Source organism: Podarcis pityusensis (genome assembly GCF_964106645.2).
Source record: "Podarcis pityusensis genome assembly, chromosome: 10".
In the NCBI taxonomy this organism is placed as follows: domain Eukaryota; kingdom Metazoa; phylum Chordata; class Lepidosauria; order Squamata; family Lacertidae; genus Podarcis; species Podarcis pityusensis.
In genome coordinates this window covers 36,910-58,869 of record NC_138035.1, presented here as the reverse complement: position 1 = coordinate 58,869, position 21,960 = coordinate 36,910, and the positions used below count along the sequence as shown (strand labels likewise).

At 50.6% G+C, this 21,960-nt stretch overlaps 1 protein-coding gene across 1 annotated transcript; it reads right to left on the bottom strand.

The window, feature by feature from the left end:
• Window positions 1-18,124: 18,124 nt before the first annotated feature.
• Window positions 18,125-19,397, bottom strand: LOC308486958 (olfactory receptor 13H1-like). The gene has a single exon (XM_081024187.1). It carries the CDS (start codon window positions 19,295-19,297, stop codon window positions 18,365-18,367), a length of 933 nt encoding a protein of 310 aa, XP_080880313.1. The 5' UTR covers window positions 19,298-19,397; the 3' UTR covers window positions 18,125-18,364.
• Between the last annotated feature and the right edge of the window lie 2,563 nt (window positions 19,398-21,960).

Below are 21,960 nucleotides of genomic sequence, written 5' to 3'. Positions count from 1 at the left end.
CCCCCTTTAAATATATCTGAATACACTTCTTGAGTGCCTGAATGCTCTTTTGAATTCCTTTAATGTAATACTTTGTATTTTATAAATAAAATTTGTAGAAATGGTTCAGTTTTTGGAATGCTTATTTCTTTTTTTGTATTTCATCTTTTTAAAATCTTGTCACAGACACTGCTTTTGTAGCCTTAGGCTGTGATGTGGTTTATAAATTTGTAAAATAAGCATAAACAAATCAGCTCCCCTCATCTCTCACTAGGGGCCATGCAGAGTGGGGTGGAGGAGGAGCTGCCATTTAAGGACCTAAGAGGGTCAGTAGGGAAGGAGGTGGTCTTTCAGATATTTGGGGCCTAAATCAGTTAGGGCTTTAAAGAATAATGTGAGCACCTTGAATGGGGCCCAGAAACAAACTGGCAGCCAGTACAATGGTTTTAAAACAGTCAATGGAGTATTACCAATCCCCTCTAAGGCAAAGACCAGGTTGAGGGTAAGCCCAGCTACATGTGTTGGACCATCAATGCCCTGAGTCAGCCCCATGGTTGTCATGGAGGCCATGAAGTCCTGAACCAACCCATTTGAGGCATCCTTGACATGGATATTGAAGTCCCCAACAGCACTGTGTGAGACTTATCCAGTATTTCCCACACAGGTGCATAATGGTCACAGCAGATGAAGGGAGGGCCACAAGAATGCCACAAGGAGACTGTCATTGGGCTGAATTTGTCACTTTGCATTTCTTAGTGCAGAAAGTATTGATCTGATGTGTAGAGATGGTTCTGGAAGCTACTGGAAGCTTCTCTGTGTGAAAGAAGCAAGCAGAAGGTTCATGATGTTTGGGTTATTCCTTCAAAGAAGCTGAGTACAGCTGGGTTAAATTAGTTCTGTTATCTTTCTGTCAAGGTCATGTTGACTATAATAATAAGGCCAGAGAGAGCCCAGGTTTCACTTTCTACCTCTCTTTCCTTCTGGTGTAGTGTTCTGTATATAGTATGCTTAGTGTTAAGGCTTTAGTCTTATTATAAGTTAAGTTGTAAATTTAAGTTAAGTCTGCTGCAACTGGATTTCTTATGGACAGGGCCAATCCTGATTGTATTGGATTTGTAAAGCTCTGCTGGATGAAATACAATTGCCTCTGGTCTATTTTTTGGGGAATCCTGCAGTGTGTTTCAGTTTTTACTCTGCTAGCTATACATTGGAATCTACTCTGGATCAATATCGATCAGACAGAATTAAGCCACAGCTTTATTGATTACAGGAAACAGTAGGTTTGGCTATGGCATTGGGCATGTACGTATCCGGCATCAGGCAGCCCACCTGCTACCTGATAAGAACCTTTCAGAAGATAAGCTTTATTTTACTAGCCCAAGGCCATGACAGAACCATACAGACACCATCAAAGAAAGAAATATCAATCAACCTATCTATATAACTCTCTCATTCTCTCTCTCTCTCTCTCTCTCTCTCTCTCTCTCTCTCTCTCTCTCTCAACCTCTGCCATTAGAATCATAAAATGCAAGACTTCCAGTCAGATGGTGACAGCGCCAGCAGCCCCAACTGAGTTTCCGATTTTATAGTTAAGTTTTATTGTTTTATGGACTGGTTTTAGTGTTTTATTGTTTTCTTGCTTAATATTATGACCAATGTCTTGTGCCCATTTTATCATAGCCGATTTAACCGTTTCCTCCTCCGTATTCCATTTCAACAGCAAATCATACATTCTCGACAGTGTCTTAGCTTTGGGTTCTAATAATTCTGTTTCCAACTTTGATTTTTCCACCTGGAAACCTTTTTTCCTGTCCAAGTTATAGGCCTCTCTTATTTGAAAGTAATGTAACCAATCCCGCACCTTATCTTTAAGTTTCTCATAACTCTGCAATTTCAACCTGTCCCCTTCTTGTTCCAATATATGGAACTGGCGGAGATGACCGGCAGAATCCGAGATCAAGGAGAGGAGCAGATGGAAGAGGATTGGAAGAAGTTTAAAATTTATCTACAAAAATACTGTAAAATTTATGAATCTTGAAGGCTCTGAAAATGAAGTTAAGGGGTTCTAGCGATTAAGATAATTTAGACTATAAAGGGATGGATAAAAATCTAGAATGAATATTAAACGATCTTGCTGAATTAACTTTTAAAATAGAATACAAGAAGGGAAGGCGGGTGGAAGCAAAGAGAGTAAGGTTTTGAAAGTTACTAATATAAAAGTGTTCTTTTTTATGCTAAAATTCTTTTTTGTATTTTTTCTTCTTTTTCTGTTTTTTCTTTTTGTTTGTTGCTGTTGGAATTGTTGCTGTTTGTTGATTGTTTTTTCTCATCTCTGTTGTTTTCTTTTGTGGATGTTAACTTTTTTTGTGGAAAATTTTTAATAAAATATCATTATAAAAAAAAAACAGAATTGACCTGCGCCTCCATGGACAGCTGTGAGTCCAAAAGGACTCCCAGGCTACGTACCTGGTCCTATAATTATCCTGGTCCTATAATGACTCCCAGGCTACGTACCTGGTCCTATAATTATCTTAACATATTCTAACCTTATTTTACCCTTTAATAATCTATTTATACTTGATTCCTTATAGCATTTCCACTAGAGCCATATAACTTCATTCCAACATTTTTCTAACATTCATTATTTTTACAGTATTTATATAAATAGTCTTAAACTTTTTCCAGTCTTCTTCCACCGACTCTTCTCCCTGGTCTCGGATTTCTGCCAGTCGTTTCCGCCAATTCCATATAGTCCATCAACTTCATCTGCCATTCTTCCCGAATAGATAAATCTTGTGTCTTCCAGTACTTCACAATGAGTATTCTTGCTGCTATTGTTGCATACATGAAAAAAGTTCTATCCTTCTTTAACACCAATTGGCCGACAATGCCCAGGAGAAAGGCCTCTGGTTTCTTCAAAAGGGTATATTTAAATACCTTTTTCATTTCGTTATGAATCATCTCCCAAAGTGTCTTAATCCTTGGGCATGTCCACCAAAGGTGAACTCTAATCCTCAAGTTCATCTGTTTTTCTTTAAGTTCAGTCATAGCAAGCGTCAACTTATGTTCATCAAATTGCCTCTGTAGGGCTGGGGCTCTCTTTCTCTTTCTCTCCAATTGTGTTACTTTACATTCAGTAACAACAGCTTTTCCCTGGCTTCCTCCGCAGTTTGCCGTATCAAAGTAGGTTCCTGTATCAATTTCTGGGTGGTTTCTGTATTGGTATTTGTCAGGGCTGCTTCAAGTCTCAGCTCACAAAAGACCAACGCCTTTCTTTTCTTATACACAAAAGTGTTTATTGCAGTTCATTGTTTGCTTCACATCCGAGGCGCGCAGCCCTACGTCTGCTAGGCTTAGACCGCTGAAGTCCCTTCTGAATCCGTCCCTCCCCTGCACCAGTTTAAGAGGCTTGCGCTGCTCCACCTCTTTCTCTCTTTCCTTTTCCGCAGGGTCTTTCTGCCCGCTGGGGTTTCGCCCCTCCTGGATTCCTCCGACGCGGAATCAGACTGCTCTTGCCCCCTCCTGCGGGCTTTGGGACCTGGCCCCTCCTCCGGGCTCCCTGTACTTCTGCGCGCCTCTACATTTGAACTTGGCGCGTGCGCCCAACCTCTAACTTTCCTTTTGACAGCTACGCTACTCCCTTCACTACTCCCCTCCCCTTCCGGGAGGGTGGCTTGCTCCGACCTCCCTCCTTTCTCTACTGCCGGAGCCGCCTCCCCTGATACACTGGAACCTCCACCCCCTTCGCTGCACTCTGGCGAGGAGGCTGGTCCTGACGCCCAGCTGCCACTTTGGGATCCCCCGCTGGCCCCCTGCTCCTGACACGTCCCCCCTGGGGCTCCCCTGGCCTTGACCACCGACGCCCCCTTCTGGGAATCCTCTGATTCGCTGGAAAGACTCATGGAATCTCTAGAGTCATTGTCATCCTCTTCCTCGCTGTCCTGGGATTCATCCCCATCGCTCTCCATCTCCTGCCTACCCTGTGCCTCTGTCCCTGAACCCCTGACATCCATCCCCCCCTCGAAGCCCCCCCTTCCCCCCTCCCGCTGCTCGGGCGCAGGTTCCGGGAGCTCCGTTGTAGCGGGGGTAGATGCTGGATACAGTTCATCGACGTCGATCTCCTCTGCTTCCAGTTCAGTGTATGCGTGCTCGAAACCGGGGTCCTCCCCCAACACATCCAAACCCTTCCCTCCCCCTGTTACTTCAGGCGATGCTGCTTGCCAAGGCCCCCTTCGCCACCCCACTTCTGGTTGATCGTCCCACCAATAAGAGCGGTCCGTGTCCACCCCCGAGCACGATCCCCTTGGAGGGCTCGATTCCGGCGTGGTCTCCTCTGCGGAGGAGAACCCCCGGAAGGTGCTGCCTGAAAGTGTGGGCGTAAAAAGCCAGTCGTCAAAATACTCCTCTGGCATGGGCCTGTGTGGGAAGAGTGCATGGAACTCGTATTTAAGAAGAGGTTCCTCCAGAGCATAATCTGGCACCCAACTGTTGGCGCTGGCCGGGGTACCTTCCCTGGCGAGGAGGTATTCCACTCCCTCCTCCCCCCATCTCGAGTCCAGAATTTCCGTGACCTCGTTGAGTGTCGGGGTCCTCGGTGACTTCCCCCCCCCCCGGTGACTCTCTACGTGGGTCTGGTGCCGTCCCTGGCTCCTGAAATCTGTGTGGGGCCTTGTAGGGTGTAAGCACCGACCTATGAAAGACCGGGTGCATTCGGGAACCTTCTGGGAGGGTCAACTGAAAAGCTACGGGATTGATCCTGCCCTCAACTTGGTATGGCCCTAGCTGTTTGTGTCCTAGCTTCTTCTTAGCTAACGACTTGGCCGGCACCGCCTGGGCTGCTAACCATACCCAGTCCCCCACCTGGATGTCTTCTCCTGCCCTCCTGTGCCTGTCTGCCTGCACTTTGTAGGCGTGTTTAGCTAGTTCCAAGTGCCGTCGTAGCTCCTCGTGGACCTCCTGCAATTCTGCTGCTAAATGCTCAGCTCCCTGCGACTCCCCCTGCGTCGTTGTCTCCAACGCCGGGAAGGTTCTTGGATGTCGCCCATTGTTGGCGAAGAACGGTGTCACCCCCGTTGACGCGTGCTTCGTGTTGTTGTAGGCAAACTCGGCCATCGGTAAGTAGTCCACCCAAGTTGCAGGCTTTTGATTGGCGTAACATCGCAGGTACTGCTGCATGATGGCGTTGACCCTCTCCGCTTGGCCGTTGGTTTGCGGGTGTCTCGCCGACGCTAAGTTGATCTTGACATTCAGGATGCCCAGGAGCTTCTGCCAGAAACTGGAAATGAATTGGCGACCCCGGTCGGACAGGATGGACCGCGGTAAGCCGTGCACCCGGAACACGTGGTCTATGAACAGCTTGGCGGTCTGTTCCGCTGTTGCCACCTTGGCGCAAGGAATGAAGTGCGCCATCTTGGTGAACAGGTCTACAACCACAAGCACCGCCGTCTTGCCCCGCGAACTGGGCAGATCAGTAACAAAGTCCAGCGCCACCCTTTCCCACGGCTGTAGTGGCGTCTCCAGCGGTTCCAGCAATCCCGCTGGCTTCTTGTGCACTGGCTTGGACCTCTGACAAGTGTCACACCTGGCGAAGTAATCCGCGACCTCTCCCCGCATCTGGGGCCACCAAAAGTCTCTGGCTACTAAGTCTGCCGTCTTTTCTTTGCCGAAGTGACCCGCGCTGGGTGCGTCGTGTAACTGCTGTAAAACCTTCGCGCGGAGATCGTCTCCCGGCACGTAGAGAGCACCTTTGCGGGTCAGCAGGCCGTCGCGTATCTGGAATTCGCCGTCCTTTGCTGTCCCTCTTCGCACCTCCTCCATCTTGGATTGTGCGAACGGATCCGTCTGTAGCGCGCGTCGTACCGCGTCCAGGTCCACGGCGGCGGAAGTGCACGCCCACGCTTGCGGGGCGAAAATGTGCCTGGCTGCCACTGGTGCCGCTTCCTCGAGATACTGCGGTTTCCTGGAGAGCGCATCCGCTATGACGTTGTTGTCTCCCGGGATATACTCTATCCGGAAATCGAAATCCGCAAAGAACTCCGCCCATCTCATGTGCCTCTGGCTCTGGAGCTTCGCCGTGCGCCAATACTCTAGGTTCTTGTGGTCCGTGCAGACCTGCACGGTGTGCTTGGCTCCGATGAGGAAGTGCCGCCACGCCTTGAAAGCCGCGTGGATGGCCAACAACTCCCTGTCCCAGATGGTGTAGTTCTGTTCCGACTTGCTGAGCTTCCGGGAATAGAAAGCGCAGGGCCTCCAGTTCCCTTGCGGATCTTCCTGCAAGAGGACGGCCCCCACTGCTCTGTCAGATGCGTCAGTCTCAACCCGCATGGGCCTGCTGGGATTCACGTGTAGCAGCTGGTCTTCGGACGTGAAGAGACTCTTAAGTCTCCTGAAGGACTGCTCCGCCTGGTCCGTCCAGGTGAACTTTTTCTTCTTGGAACTGAGGGTGTCCGTGATAGCTGCCGTCTCTTTCGCGAAACCCCTGATGAACTTGCGGTAAAAGTTGGCGAAGCCGACGAACCTCTGGACCTCCTTCCGATTGCGCGGGCTATTCCAGTCCAACACCGCGCGGACTTTGGCGCTGTCCATGGCTAGTCCCTTGTCGGACAGCCGGTAGCCCAGGAAATCCACCTCCGTCACGTCGAACTGGCACTTCTCCAGTTTGGCGTAGAGTCTGTGCTCCCGTAGCCTCTGCAGGACCTCCTTTACGTCTCTCTCGTGAGTCTCCTGCAATTCTGAGAAGATCAGAATGTCGTCGAGGAAGCATACGCACTTCTTGTAGAGGAGTCCTGCTAGCACGTGGTGCATGAATGCTTGGAAACAGTGGGAGCCATTTTGGAGACCAAACGGCATAACTCTGTATTCATAGGTGCCCAGCGGCGTGAACATGGCCGTCTTCCACTCGTCACCTTCCCTCATGCGTATTAGATTGTATGCTCCGCGTAGATCCAACTTGGTGAAGATCCTCCCCTTCCTCACTGTCGCGAGCAGGTCGTCAATCTTGGGCATGGGGAAGGCCTTGGGCTTTGTCATCGAGTTGATGGCCCTATAGTCCACAATGAGCCTTTTTTGGGGCGTGTCCTTCTTCTTCACGAAAAACACAGGACTGCCCCCCACGGCCTTGGATTCTCGGATGAATCCCCGCTTCAAATTGTGATCTATGAACTCCCGGAGTTCCTGCATCTCATCTTCAGACATGGAATACAGCTTCGCAGTCGGCAGCGTCGCCCCTGGTAAGAGGTCAATTGCACAGTCGTAGGGCCGGTGGGGTGGTAATTGGTCAGCTTCCTTTTCGCAGAAGACCTCCAAAAACCCCTTGTACTTGTGGGGCACTGCCTGCACCATGCCTAGATGCAACTGTTGCCCTTCCTCCTGGCCCTCCTCCTTCTGGCCGGTCTGGATGCAATGTTGTGCGCAGTAGGACGAACCAAAGGTGAGCTGCCGCTGGTACCACGCTAATGATGGGCTGTGTCTATCCAGCCAACTCATGCCTAACACTATAGGCGTGTCTGACAGTTGGGTGACATTGAAACTGATGACCTCGCGATGATTCCCAATTTTCAGCAGCATGGGTGGCGTCTGTTGTACCACTTGCCCACCCAGCAACTTTCTGCCATCTACCGTGACGACGTTCAGAGGCAGCGTGGCTGGTAGTAGCGCTATGCGATGCTGCTTGATGAACTGCATCCCCACAAAGTCTGCGTTGCTCCCTGAGTCAATCGTAATGGGGACTTCCAGGGTGAGTCCATTAGGTAGCTGGAGAGTAGCAGTGAGCTGCACCACTGGCTTGGGTGGTAAGGGGTCTGTAGGCTGCAAAAGCGCTGGGGACTGCTTCACTGACTTGCCTGGCGGAGCCCCAGCATCTCTGCTTCCAGCCAGGCATTCTCGTTTCCCTGAAACTGTTCTCCTTGAAACGCTTCCCCTGTTACTGTTGCTAAGGCTGCAGTGTGCTTCTGGAGCCTCTGGGGACACTCTTTAGCCATGTGCTGTGCACTGTCACAGATGTAACACTTCCTGGTCCCTCTAGGAGGCTTCGCCTTGACTGCTCCGGACGCTGAGGCTCCGGCAGCTGGCTGAGCCTTTGCACCACCCAGATCCATTGGTTCCTCCCCTCCCTTCAGCATAGGCGAGGGATTTGTACGTCCCAGGTCCCTGGGAAGAAGAAAAGGAGGCGCTCTAGCTGGTGGGCGGACGTGACGCCCCTCCTCACTGTGCCAAGGGCGTTCTTCGTGGCGCACCCCTATCGTGAGTGCCCTCTGCACGACGTCTGCTAGGGTTTGAGGTCTGTCTCCCCTAGCCAGCTCATCTTTTACTGAGCCATGAAGCCCCTCCCAGAACAAGTCTCTCACTGCCAGGGAGTCCTTTTCCCAGCCCAGCACATTCAGCAATGCAAAAAAGCGAGAATGGTACTGACGCACTGTAGCCTTGCCCTGCCGCAATCCATGCATCTCCTGGCGCGCCACATCAACGTCAACGGTAGATTGGAAGCAAGCGTCCATGGCTTTGATAAATTCGTCAGAGTCCCTGCGGGCAAGACCATCTTCGCGCCACAAATTGCGTAACCAGGTTCTAGCTTCCCCATGCAAATGGGACACAATAAAGCCTACTTTCTCCTCCTCATCTTTGAAGTCTTTTCGAAGCAAATGCAGCGCGTATAGGACGTCTGCTCTGAAATTGGGATAATGCTTCAGGTTCCCATCGAAGTGGGCTACTAAATTGCCCCCCCTCCGTCCGAGACCGATTCCCTCTGATCTGGACCCCGGGAACCCCTGTTTGCACGCCTGATCCCACCTGGCTTGCAGATCCTGGCATCGCCCTTCTGCTTCGGCAACTGTCTTCTGAGAGACCCGTACTGCAACGGAGAGTTCAGCGACTGCGTTTTGCAGGGTCGTTATCTGCTCCTCAGTAGTCATGTCTGCCAAACTTCGTGAGCTTTGCAAAAAAAATTTTTTTGCAGTTTTGGAGAAGGGACTTACTGTCAGGGCTGCCTCAAGTCTCAGCTCACAAAAGACCAACGCCTTTCTTTTCTTATACACAAAAGTGTTTATTGCAGTTCATTGTTTGCTTCAGATCCGAGGCGCGCAGCCCTACGTCTGCTAGGCTTAGACCGCTGAAGTCCCTTCTGAATCCGTCCCTCCCCTGCACCAGTTTAAGAGGCTTGCGCTGCTCCACCTCTTTCTCTCTTTCCTTTTCCGCAGGGTCTTTCTGCCCGCTGGGGTTTCGCCCCTCCTGGATTCCTCCGACGCGGAATCAGACTGCTCTTGCCCCCTCCTGTGGGCTTTGGGACCTGGCCCCTCCTCCGGGCTCCCTGTACTTCTGCGCGCCTCTACATTTGAACTTGGCGCGTGCGCCCAACCTCTAACTTTCCTTTTGACAGCTACGCTACTCCCTTCACTACTCCCCTCCCCTTCCGGGAGGGTGGCTTGCTCCGACCTCCCTCCTTTCTCTACTGCCGGAGCCGCCTCCCCTGATACACTGGAACCTCCACCCCCTTCGCTGCACTCTGGCGGGGAGGCTGGTCCTGACGCCCAGCTGCCACTTTGGGATCCCCCGCTGGCCCCCTGCTCCTGACACGTCCCCCCTGGGGCTCCCCTGGCCTTGACCACCGACGCCCCCTTCTGGGAATCCTCTGATTCGCTGGAAAGACTCATGGAATCTCTAGAGTCATTGTCATCCTCTTCCTCGCTGTCCTGGGATTCATCCCCATCGCTCTCCATCTCCTGCCTACCCTGTGCCTCTGTCCCTGAACCCCTGACAGTATTATTTATACTTTCTGTATTTAAGTTAATTTTAGTAATTGAAACATCCACTTTCGCATTTATCGTGTCCATTTTCCTGTTAAGCTGATCCAGTGAGTCATTTATCTTATATAATGCAGCCACTAAAGCCTCTTCTGTCAACATTCCTCTTGGTTTTAAATATACTGGTACAAAGGCAGCAACAGAAGGAGCAGGGGGCCCTGATGATGGACCTCTCCTGGATTGTTGCCAAGTCCTTCCAGACCTTAATGCTTTGTCAGCAGTTGACTGGTCTGTTTTTCCTCTTCCTTTTCTGGGAAGGTAAACGGCGTTTCCGTGCGCTGCTCTGGTTCGCCATAACCCGGAAGCTGTACGCCGGCTCCCTCGGCCAGTAAAGTGAGATGAGCATGCAACCCCAGAGTCGGTCACGACTGGACCTAATGATCAGGGGTCCCTTTACCTAAGTGCTCAAGAGATCCAGCACTTAGCCAACACTCATGATGTACAGAGTTTCTTTAAAGCCACAAAGACCATCTATGGGCCAATAAATCATGGCATATGCCCCCTACACTCAGCAGATAGTACCACACTTCTAAAAGATAAAGAAGCTATTGCACTGCTCTGGAAAGAACACTACCAACATCTCCTTAACTGCATCTCCCCCGTAGCTGCTGAGGTCCTCTCACAAATTCTACAAAAACAAATTAGAGATGAGCTTGCAGTATCTCCAAATCTAGGAGAGTTGTTGTCAGGGGTTCAGGAGCAGAGGCAAGGGCAAGGGAGGAAACAGAGAGCGAGGGAGAGGAGGCAGAAGAAAAGATGAGTGATGACGACGACCCGAGATCTCCGAGTCTTTCCAGTGAATCAGAAGATTCACAGAAAGGAGCACCAGTGGCCAGGGCAAGGGGGGAGCCTAGGGGGACACCCCAGGAAGATAGAGCCAGAGGGGACTCAGAGGGGAGCAGTTGGAAATCAGGACCAGCGTCACCGCCAGAGAGCAGGGAAGAGGAAGGGCGCCAGGGATCAAGCGCTGGCAGCTCACAACAGGGGGGAGGGCACGAGTCAGGAGTGGCCACACCTCCATCGGGGAGCGAAGAAACGGTCAGACGGAAGGTGGAAGGTTGGGCGCGCGTGCCAAGTTCAAATGCACAGGAAGGTGGCGCAGTAGGCAGCCCGGAAAGGGAGCCAGGTCCTAAAGCCCGCCGAAAGGAGGGAGAAGAGTCAGGGGGGTCAGCGTCAGCGTCAGAGGAATCCCGGAAGGAAGAGACCCCGGGGGGCAGAGGGACCCAGAGAAGAACAGTCAGGCGGAAAAGGTGGAGCAAGGCTAGGATATTAAGTTGGTGTACAAGGGGCGGAGACTCAGATGGGGCTTCGCCGATCTAACCATGAGACGTAGAGTTGCACGCAGCAGCTTGAGAATGGAAACTGTAACTCAATAAAGACTTTTATTTAATGATCGCTGGCTAGCGTGATCCTCTGTGAGCTAGGATCTGGAAGCAGCTCTGACAGTAAGCCCCATCTCTAGATTGTGGGCATCTACGTCCTCGAGGAGAGGAGAGAAAGCGGGTGCCTACTAGCGAGCTCACGAACGGCAGACAACATGACGGCCGAACAGCAGATAGTGGAACTCAGAGAAGCAGTGACACGACTGAATGCAGAGGCTCTTGCATCCAGGAAGAGAGAGGAGGACGCAGCTGCCGCCTACAGGGATCTCCAGGTCAGGTTGGAAGTGCTTACGAAGCAAGGGCAACTGACACCCAAACCGGAGGGGATTGGGTTGGGGAGACGAACAGGCGGTCTGGTCTCTCACTTCGATGGGAATTTGCAACAGTACCCCAACTTTAGAGCAGATGTAATGTGTGCACTGCAACTGCTGAACAAAGACTTTAGAGATGAGCAAGAGAAGGTGGGATTCATCATGTCCCATTTGCATGGAGATGCTAAAGCATGGCTGCGCAATTTGTGGAGAGATAATGATCCAGCGCTCCAAAATGCGGATGCCTTTATTAAAGCGATGGATGGGTGCTTTTTATCAAGCATTGACGTGGATCTTGCTCGGCAGGAGATACATGGACTGAAGCAAGGGAGGGCCAGCGTAAGGCAGTACCATGCCCGCTTTTTCGCTTTGGTCAGTGCCCTGGAATGGGACAGAGATTCGGCTCCTGTAAGAGACCTGTTTTGGGAGGGATTGCACGGCTCGGTTAAAGATGAAATTGCGAGGGGGGAGAGACCCCGGACCACGCAGGAGATCGTTCAGAGGGCGCTGGCGGTGGGGGTGCGGCTGGAAGGACGTCCGTGGAGCAGGGACGAAGGGCGTGGAGGGCGCGAACCAGCCAGGGGCTCCTCCTTCCTTCCCAGAGAAGCAGCGCGTGCGCAATCCACGCCTCCGCCAGGAGGAGGAGCGGAACCTATGGAGGTTGGAGGTGCAAGGGCTCAGTCAGCAGCCAGAGCCCTAGCACCGGCAGCAGTGAAAGCGAAGCCTCCTAGAGGGAACAGGAAGTGTTACATCTGCGATGATCCACAGCATATGGCGAAAGAGTGTCCCCAGAGGCTCCACAAGCACACTGCAGCCTCAGCAATGGTAACTGCAGCAACGCAGCAAGGACAACCACAGCAGGGAAACGACGGAGTCTGGTTGGAGGAAGAGGCACTGGGGCCCAACCAGACGTGTCAGTGAAGCAGTCCCCAGAGATTTTACAGCCCATGGACCCCCTCCCGCCCAAACCGGTAGTGAAGCTCACCGCATCGCTCCAGCTGCCCAATGGAATCACCATGGACGTGCCAATCACCATTGACTCCGGAAGCAATGCGGACTTTATAGGGCAGGACTTTGTCGACCGGCACGCTATACAGTTGCTGCCTGCCACGCTGCCCCTGCAGGTTGTCACGGTGGATGGCAGGGAGCTGCTAGGGGGGCAAGTGGTGAAGCAGACGCCACCAATGGTGATGCGACTTGGGAATCACAGGGAAATCATCAGCTTCAATGTCACTCAACTATCGGACACGCCCATTGTATTGGGCATGAGTTGGCTGGACAAGCACAGCCCGACGCTGGCTTGGTACCAGAGGCGGCTGACCTTCGGCTCTTCCTTTTGCGCTGAACACTGCATCGTGCCCAGGCAGGAAGGAGGGGAAGAGGAGTCACAGCTGCAGCTAGGCACGCTGCAAGCGGTCCCCCACAAGTACGCAGAATTTTTGGAGGTTTTCTGCGAGAAAGAGGCAGACAGGCTCCCCCCCCACAGACCATATGACTGCAAAATTGACCTGCTGCCGGGGGCGGCGCTACCCAAAGGGAAGCTGTATTCCATGTCTGAGGACGAACTGCAGGAACTCAAAGAGTTCATAGACCACGTGTTCAAGGTTCACGGTCTGCCGCGGTCTATTCTGTCCGACCGAGGGCGACAGTTCATCTCAAACTTCTGGCAGAGGCTGATGGGCTTCCTGAACGTCAAGATCAACCTGGCGTCGGCTAGACACCCGCAGACCAACGGGCAAGCGGAGCGGGTCAATGCCATCATGCAGCAGTACCTGAGATGTTATGCGAATCAACAGCCTGCGACGTGGGTGGATTACCTGCCTCTCGCCGAGTTCGCCTACAACAACACGAAGCACGTGTCCACGGGGGTCACGCCGTTCTTCGCCAACAACGGGAGGCACCCTAGAACCTTCCCGGGACTGGAAAGAATGGGGGAGGGGGAGCCGCAGACAGCAGATGCGTTCGCGTCGGAGTTGCAGGAGGTCCACGATCAGCTGCGGCGGCACCTGGAGCTGGCTAAACACGCATACAAGGTACAAGCGGACAAACACAGAAGGGTTGGCGAAGAGATCCATGTGGGAGACTGGGTCTGGTTAGCAGCCCACGCAGTGCCGGCCAGGTCGTTGGCGAAGAAGAAACTAGGGCATAAACAACTGGGGCCCTACCAAGTCGACGAACAGGTCAACCCGGTGGCTTTCAGGCTGGCTCTTCCGGAGGGTTCCAGAATGCATCCGGTGTTCCACAGATCGGTGCTCACTCCCTACAAGGCACCTCACAGGTTTCAGGAACCAGGAACGGCACCGGGTCCGCTCCGAGAGAGAACCGGGCAAGGGGGAGTGGCACAGGAGGAGCGCATCAACGAAGTCACGGAGATTTTGGACTCCAGATGGGGGGAAGAGGGGGTAGAATACCTTCTCGCCAAGGAGGGCACCCCGGCCAGTGCCAACAGCTGGGTGCCGGGCTACGCTTTAGACGAACCTCTGCTCAAAGAAGAGTTTCATGCCCTCTTCCCACATAGGCCAATGCCAGCAGACTTTTTCGACGACTGGCTTTTCACGCCCACGCTTTCAGCCAGCACGTTCCGGGGGTTCGACTCGGACGAGGAACCGACACGAGACGCCCGTTCCCCAGAGGGGTCACCCTCGGGATCTGCTTCAGAACCCTCGTATTGGTGGGATGATCGACCAGAGGAGCAGTTCCGCAGAAGGTGGCTGGAGGGTCCAGGACGAGCAACGTCTCCTGAAGGCAACGAAGGAGAGACGGACATGGACGTTTTCGGGGACGACCCGGGTTTCGAGCACGGCGGCACAGAGATGGAAGCGGAGGTGACCGTCGTCAACGAGAGCAGGGAGGAAGAACCGGAAGACTTCGGATGGCGGCCCGCCACGGGAAGCGAACTGTATCCGACATTCGTCCCCCTGACACGGCAGCACCCAGATCCCGCACCGGAAGGAGGGGAGGGGGGAAGAGGGGGCTTCGAGGGGGGGATGGATGTCAGGGGTTCAGGAGCAGAGGCAAGGGCAAGGGAGGAAACAGAGAGCGAGGGAGAGGAGGCAGAAGAAAAGATGAGTGATGACGACGACCCGAGATCTCCGAGTCTTTCCAGTGAATCAGAAGATTCACAGAAAGGAGCACCAGTGGCCAGGGCAAGGGGGGAGCCTAGGGGGACACCCCAGGAAGATAGAGCCAGAGGGGACTCAGAGGGGAGCAGTTGGAAATCAGGACCAGCGTCACCGCCAGAGAGCAGGGAAGAGGAAGGACGCCAGGGATCAAGCGCTGGCAGCTCACAACAGGGGGGAGGGCACGAGTCAGGAGTGGCCACACCTCCATCGGGGAGCGAAGAAACGGTCAGACGGAAGGTGGAAGGTTGGGCGCGCGTGCCAAGTTCAAATGCACAGGAAGGTGGCGCAGTAGGCAGCCCGGAAAGGGAGCCAGGTCCTAAAGCCCGCCGAAAGGAGGGAGAAGAGTCAGGGGGGTCAGCGTCAGCGTCAGAGGAATCCCGGAAGGAAGAGACCCCGGGGGGCAGAGGGACCCAGAGAAGAACAGTCAGGCGGAAAAGGTGGAGCAAGGCTAGGATATTAAGTTGGTGTACAAGGGGCGGAGACTCAGATGGGGCTTCGCCGATCTAACCATGAGACGTAGAGTTGCACGCAGCAGCTTGAGAATGGAAACTGTAACTCAATAAAGACTTTTATTTAATGATCGCTGGCTAGCGTGATCCTCTGTGAGCTAGGATCTGGAAGCAGCTCTGACAGTTGTGTACAGCTATTAACCAAATGAAAAACAACAAAGCCAGTGGACCTGATGGGATACCTGCTAAAATCTTCAAAGTGGGTGGAATCGAACTTGCACAACAACTTCACAAGCTAATCGAAAAAATCTGGGAAAGAGAAGCGATCCCAGCAGATTTTAGGGATGCCAAAATTATCAATCCTGGGAAACACTGGCCTGCAAGCACTCCAGTTGGAGAACAGCCTTCACCAAAGGTGTCATGGGCTTTGAAGATGCTCGAACTCAGGATGCAAGGGAGAACTGTGCCAAGAGGAAGGCACGCTTGGCAAATCCACACTGTGATCAACTCCCACCCGGAAACCAATGTCCCCACTGTGGAAGGACGTGTGGATCCAGAACTGGCCTCCACAATCACTTATGGACTCATTGTTAAAACCATGTTTATAGAAGACAATCTTACTCGGCTACGAGGGATCGCCAAAGAAGAAGACTCTTGGCAGAGTAGTGGGCAACTCAAGAGGTGAGGGCAACTCAACAAGAGAACATTGAAGCCACTATGTTACCATGAAGCCTTGTTGATTCACCTCCCGTGGACAAGACCACTTTAGCTAATGGGGCCTCGTGCTGCTGCCATGCCTCTGGAGGATGATTTCTGTTCTCATCCTGAAGCAAAGTTCTTAACCTGAAGCACTATTTCTGGGTTAGCGGAGTCTGTAACCTGAAGCGTATGTAACCTGAAGCGTATGTAACCCGAGGTACCACTGTACTTTTTGAACATGAAGCAGATCTACTGTCTGAGTTGTGCCTATTAAGTGTGCTAACACTACAATCTATCAGCACTAAACAGGAAAAGGTACTGAATTTATCATCCAAGCTAGTGTCATGGCCTCAAGGAGAGACATGGATTCCTGATAGGAACCTGGTGGGGTCGAACTTATGCTGGGGAGTCACCCCCCAACATGGATTGGATGCCCCAACCCTGCACAGGCTGCCATTGGGAGGGGTGTTTTGGTTCATTGGCCCCCCAGTGGACTCTCGGACAGAGTCACCCCTCCTGGACCCCTCTCACAGGACCCCTGTGATTAAGTATCCAGACCAATGCCTTATTTGCCAAAGTTGTGAAAGCTGATGTGAGGTAGGCAAAAACCTGCAAGCTGGCCAGTTTGCTTGCAGGAGAAAATTCCCTTGGCCCTGGATATGGCGACTGAATAAACCATAGCAAGGCTCATAGGCAACGTGCCCACTTTCCCCCCCCCCCCATGGACGGGCCCTTAAAGACTAGGTGGGTGGGTGGAAAAATCCCACGACGATCCTCACACCTGGCCGCCCTCTTAAGTAGGGTAGGGGCAGGCTGCTTGCAACCCCCAAGCCCCTGCCTCCGATTTGCTAAGTGGGCAATTGCCCAATGTTACCTGGGGGCCTGATGTGGCTGGAGGTGGACAGCGCCAGCCAGTTAGCTTTGTAACACACATGGGAAACAGAAAGTGTAGATTAAAGGAGACCCCAGCTGGATATCTGAGAATCTGGAGATTTGGAAGATCTAAGTCAAACATTCCAAATCAATTAGAGAAATAAAAATAGATCTATCAAACTGGGAAAGTTTAAATTTCTCAGGGGCAGGAAGAAGCTCTTTTATAAAAAATAAAGATATTCTGTTTCTAATACTATTATATTAAATGGGAGTGTCAGGTGGTGATGTGGTTGCTCACGAGTAACCAGGCAGGACTCCAACCTAGAATCATAGAATCATAGAATCATAGAATCATAGAGTTGGAAGAGACCACAAGGGCCATCGAGTCCAACCCCCTGCCAAGCAGGAAACACCATCAGAGCACTCCTGACATATGGTTGTCAAGCCTCTGCTTAAAGACCTCCAAAGAAGGAGACTCCACCACACTCCTTGGCAGCAAATTCCACTGTCGAACAGCTCTTACTGTCAGGAAGTTCTTCCTAATGTTTAGGTGGAATCTTCTTTCTTGTAGTTTGGATCCATTGCTCCGTGTCTGCTTCTCTGGAGCAGCAGAAAACAACCTTTCTCCCTCCTCTATGTGACATCCTTTTATATATTTGAACATGGCTATCATATCACCCCTTAACCTCCTCTTCTCCAGGCTAAACATGCCCAGCTCCCTTAGCCGTTCCTCATAAGGCATCGTTTCCAGGCCTTTGACCATTTTGGTTGCCCTACTCTGGACACGTTCCAGTTTGTCAGTGTCCTTCTTGAACTGTGGTGCCCAGAACTGGACACAGTACTTTTGCAGGTTTTTATTTGTGCAGCTATTTACAGTGCAGAACCCCAAAGTTCATGTCCGTCTTAGTCTACTGCAGATTCCGGGAGTGGCCCCTTCTGGTTTCTCCCCCAGCATAAATACTTAGACACCCCAAATCTCTGCCTCCCCTCCTTACACCTCACCCCTCTGCTCAAACTGGGCGACGGAAAGGGCGTGCCTGCTTACTGGCTTGCCAGGCTAGGTGAGGCGCTTGGGCTCTCTGGAGGTGTGGCTTTCCCCACCGTTGGACAAGGAGGCTCTCTGTATCCCCCGGCCTCCCTCCCCTGTCCCAATGGCACTCCCCTGACAATGAGTGACAAATGAATGAAAAATAGTAATAACTAAGTTTTTTATGGGCATGCAGGAAACTCAGAATTACATCAAAAACATTCTGTCAACAAATATCAGGTGGTTTGATATTTCCTAACATATAATGCTATTACAACACAGCCATGCTCAGAATATAAAAAAATGGTTTGCAAAATTTGCTGTCAATAAAAATAAAACAAAATGGTTCACCTGCTGAAATAAAAAAATCCCTGTGGCATAAAAATAGGAAAGAACATACAGTTTTTTAATGAAACTCTGTCACTCCAAACATTTCTATGATTTGGAAAAGGTTTCAAATTAAGTCAAGTCCAGAGCTGTCACCGCTTGCTGCAGTTTCCTTCAATTCTGGGTGTAGATGGGGGAGGGGACACTTCTAGGGGACATGAATCTCTGGGAGGGAAACTGGTTAACAGAACTGAGAGCTATAATGGAACAGGGCTGGTTAAATGTCATTAACAAAAAAATATGGGTGAAGGACATCATTTTCCCTCGAGTATCTTCAGATCAGACCTATGCTAATAAAAGTAATTGAAAGCTATGGCCTTATCATCATGTTTTGATACTTATTCTGATATTTTCCTTCCAGCCAGCTTCCAAAAGGCACCCTTCACGTCCTTGTTTCTCAGGCTGTAGATCAAAGGGTTGAGCATAGGTGTCAAAGCTCCATACATTAGAGATATGAGCTTGTCCTTTTCAGAAACCGATTTCCCTTGTGGCCTCAAGTACATGATCATGATTGTGCCATAGAAGACACTGACGACAACAAGGTGAGAGCTGCAGGTGGAAAAGGCTTTCTTGCGACCCTGTGCTGAACGGATGCGCAGTACAGCCAGGCCTATGCGCCCATATGTCACAACTATGAAACCAAAGGGTGGTATTAGGAGAAAAAGGCTGGAAATTTGCATAAATAACTCACTGATATTTGTATCTGAGCAAGCCAATTTGAGGAATGACTGTAACTCACATGCAAAGTGGTTGATGATGTGTCGGCCACAGAAGTCAGTAGGCCGCAACAGGGCTGTGGCTACGGTGTAGAGGAAGCAAAGTGTTACAGAGACAGCCACCAGGGCTATGCAAACTCTCCAGCTCATGATCTGCATGTAGTATAAGGGTTGGCATATAGCTACCAAGCGGTCATATGCCATGATGGCCAGGATGATGCATTCTGTTGCGACAACTAACAAACCAATGTACATCTGCGTCAGGCATCCGGAGAACGAAATTGTGGGCATGTAAATGAAGCAGTTGACCAAGATATTTGGAAGTGCATTGTTAGTAACGATAAGGTCAAGTGATGAGAGGACACAAAGAAAGAAATACATGGGAGTATGAAGGTCAGGATCCTTTATACTCAGCAGGATAATAAGTCCATTGCCAAGCACACTAATGAGGTAGGCAAGCAAGAGGAACCAAAAGAATACAGCCTGAGCTCTGGGGTATTCGGATAATCCAATCAAGATGAACTCAGTCACCACAGTCTCATTTTCAGCAGCCATAACATTTTCCTGCAGGGTGAAAAGAATGAAGTAATTAGAAATATGTCACAGCGGGAGGTATGCAGTTTTGGTCATCCCTAAAAAACTGCTCTATCCAAGACAGAAGACCTCGCCAAGACAAATGTATGGACCCTGGGTGCCTATTTTGCTTTGCTTTGAGTTTTGAAGATATCTGCTGTGTGTTGTTTTTCAATTTTTCTTGTGCTGTTTTTATGGTATATTGCCCTAAGAAACTTTCGTAGAAGGCAAGATGATAACAATGACTGCTACGACTACTACTAAATAAAAAATTACTGAAATTCAAAACCCACATTAATGCACATCTAAGAAATCAAAAAGGTTATCTGGAACACCCAGATAGCCATTCCTTCTTCAGTAGATACCCTGTCCAAAAAAAAAAAAGAATTCTTGTGGAAGTCATAAACTCATCGACAAATATCTGAGCATGTGTTTAAAGGACAAAAAACCCAAACAAACCACCCACTGTGGAAATGCTTTGCCTCCACTGGCAGTCAGAAGTTGTAAACTTATAGTCTTACGTATAAGTGGCTCATTTCCCAAAATAAAAATTTAACACAAATTTCTCCCAACCTTTCAGTTCTCTTTAGTCAGGTAATCAAGAAAATAAAGAAAGAAGAATTGAGATAGGATTGCCATCTCAATTGTAGGTATTCGCACAAACCAGCTTGACTTGCTGGGGCTGATGGGAATTGTAGTTTAGCGGCATCTGGAGGGCCAAGTGTTCCCTGTCCCTGCTATAGAGCTACTGAATCTGAACTACAGATGTAGCATTTACATGCAGATAATAAGCTCAGTTACTCCCAAAGCCCTGAATAGCTATGCCTCTGATTCTTCATCAGGCCAAGCGTTGGAAACAGTATGAATACTACTGAGAAGTCAAAGCATGGTCATCCCCTTTTCGCTAAAATGCTTACCTGCTGGAACTTCTCCTAATGTTGATCTGAGAGGTTTATAACAATATGCTCTCCACAATACATCACAGACCCAGAACACAAAGAAGTTGTAGCGGGAAAGTTGGTGTTAAGAGAGTGATGTTTGTTTTTAAGGTCAGTGAAATGAATTGAAATCTAGTTCACTTCCATGTAAACGGAAGAGTCCTGCTTAGTCCTTGAGATAAAGAAGGTAAGTATTTTGCTCTCATTTTCTTTCCCTTTTTCGTAAGCTGCATTTGTATTATAGGTCCTTCTGGAGTAAGTAAGGTAAGCCCAGAGGTGAATCCCACAAGTAATGGTATGTAATTGAACCCAGGGGGAACATACTTCACATGAACATTTTGGACTTTATTATTTCATAATCTAAATAAGACTATATTGTGAACAGTGTAGGAAGGAGGGAAATTATATGGTAAGCACCACCAACATATTAGCATCATAAATTTATTTTTCTTCTGCCTCACTATTCTTTCTTCCAATCTTTCATTTGATGGAATGTATTCCCCTCACAATGGGATGCGGGTGGTGCTGTGGTCTAAACTACAGAGCCTAGGGCTTGCCAATCAGAAGGTTAGCGGTTCAAATCCCCGTGATGGGATGAGCTCCCATTGTTCGGTCCCAGCTCCTGCCCTCCTACCAGTTCGAAATCACGTCCAAGTTCAAGTAGATAAATAGGTACTGCTCCGGTGGGAAGTTAAACGATGTTTCCGTGCACTGCTCTGGTTCACCAGAAGCGGCTTAGTCATGCTGGCCACATGACCCGGAAGCTGTCTGAGGACAAACGCTGGCTCCCAGTGTGGAGAGCCAGTGTGGTGTAGTGGTTAAGAGCGGTAGTCTCGTAATCTGGGGAACCGGGTTTGAGTCTCCGCTCCTCCACCTGCAGCTGCTGGGTGACCTTGGGCCAGTCATACTTCTTTGAAGTCTCTCAGCCCCACTCACCTCACAGAGTGTTGGTTGTGGGGGAGGAAGGGAAAGGAGAATGTTAGCCGCTTTGAGACTCCTTAAAGGGAGTGAAAGGAGGGATATCAAATCCAAACTCTTCTTCTTCTTCCCTCGGCCTATAAAACCGTGAACAGTGGTTTTTATCTATGTATTTTTATTTTGTTCCGTTTTATTGTGGTTTGGGGTGGGGCTTGGTTTTGTTTAGGTATAATTGTTTTTTGGTTTGGTTTGTTTTTCTATTTTGTAAATGGAGGCTTGTATGAGGCTTGGGATTGCTACCGTGGAGGGGCGAGGGAGGTATGGTGGTGGGGGCAGATGTTATAGGCGAAGGGGATCGAGATACGGATATGCTCGTACCCCTTCCAATCTGCGCCCCATCCCGAGGGACGAGGGTAGGGTGAGCAAGGATTACTCACCTCCGTCACTGGTATTGTGCAATGCCAGGTCTATAGGCAACAAAACCGCCACTCTGTGAGATTTCTTTACCTCGCAGGGGGTCGACCTGGCTTGTGTGACAGAGACCTGGGTGCGCGAAGGGGCAACAGTTACCTTACGAGAGATGGCGCCCCCGGGTTTCTCCGTCCTCCACCAGTCACGGACTGTGGGCCGGGGGGGAGGGGTGGCATTATTAATCCGGGAAGATTGTTCTTTCAGGGCTCTACCATCACCATCGATCCCCAGCATTGAATGTGTTGACCTAGTGTGGGGCTCTGAGGTGAGCTTGGCTGTCTGGCTGGTGTACCGGCCACCTAGCTCACCAGCAGCCAC

Coding starts and splice junctions, on each gene's coding strand:
- LOC308486958 (XM_081024187.1), bottom strand. CDS start 19,297: ATGGCTGCTGAAAATGAGACTGTGGTGACTGAGTTCATCTTGATTGGA.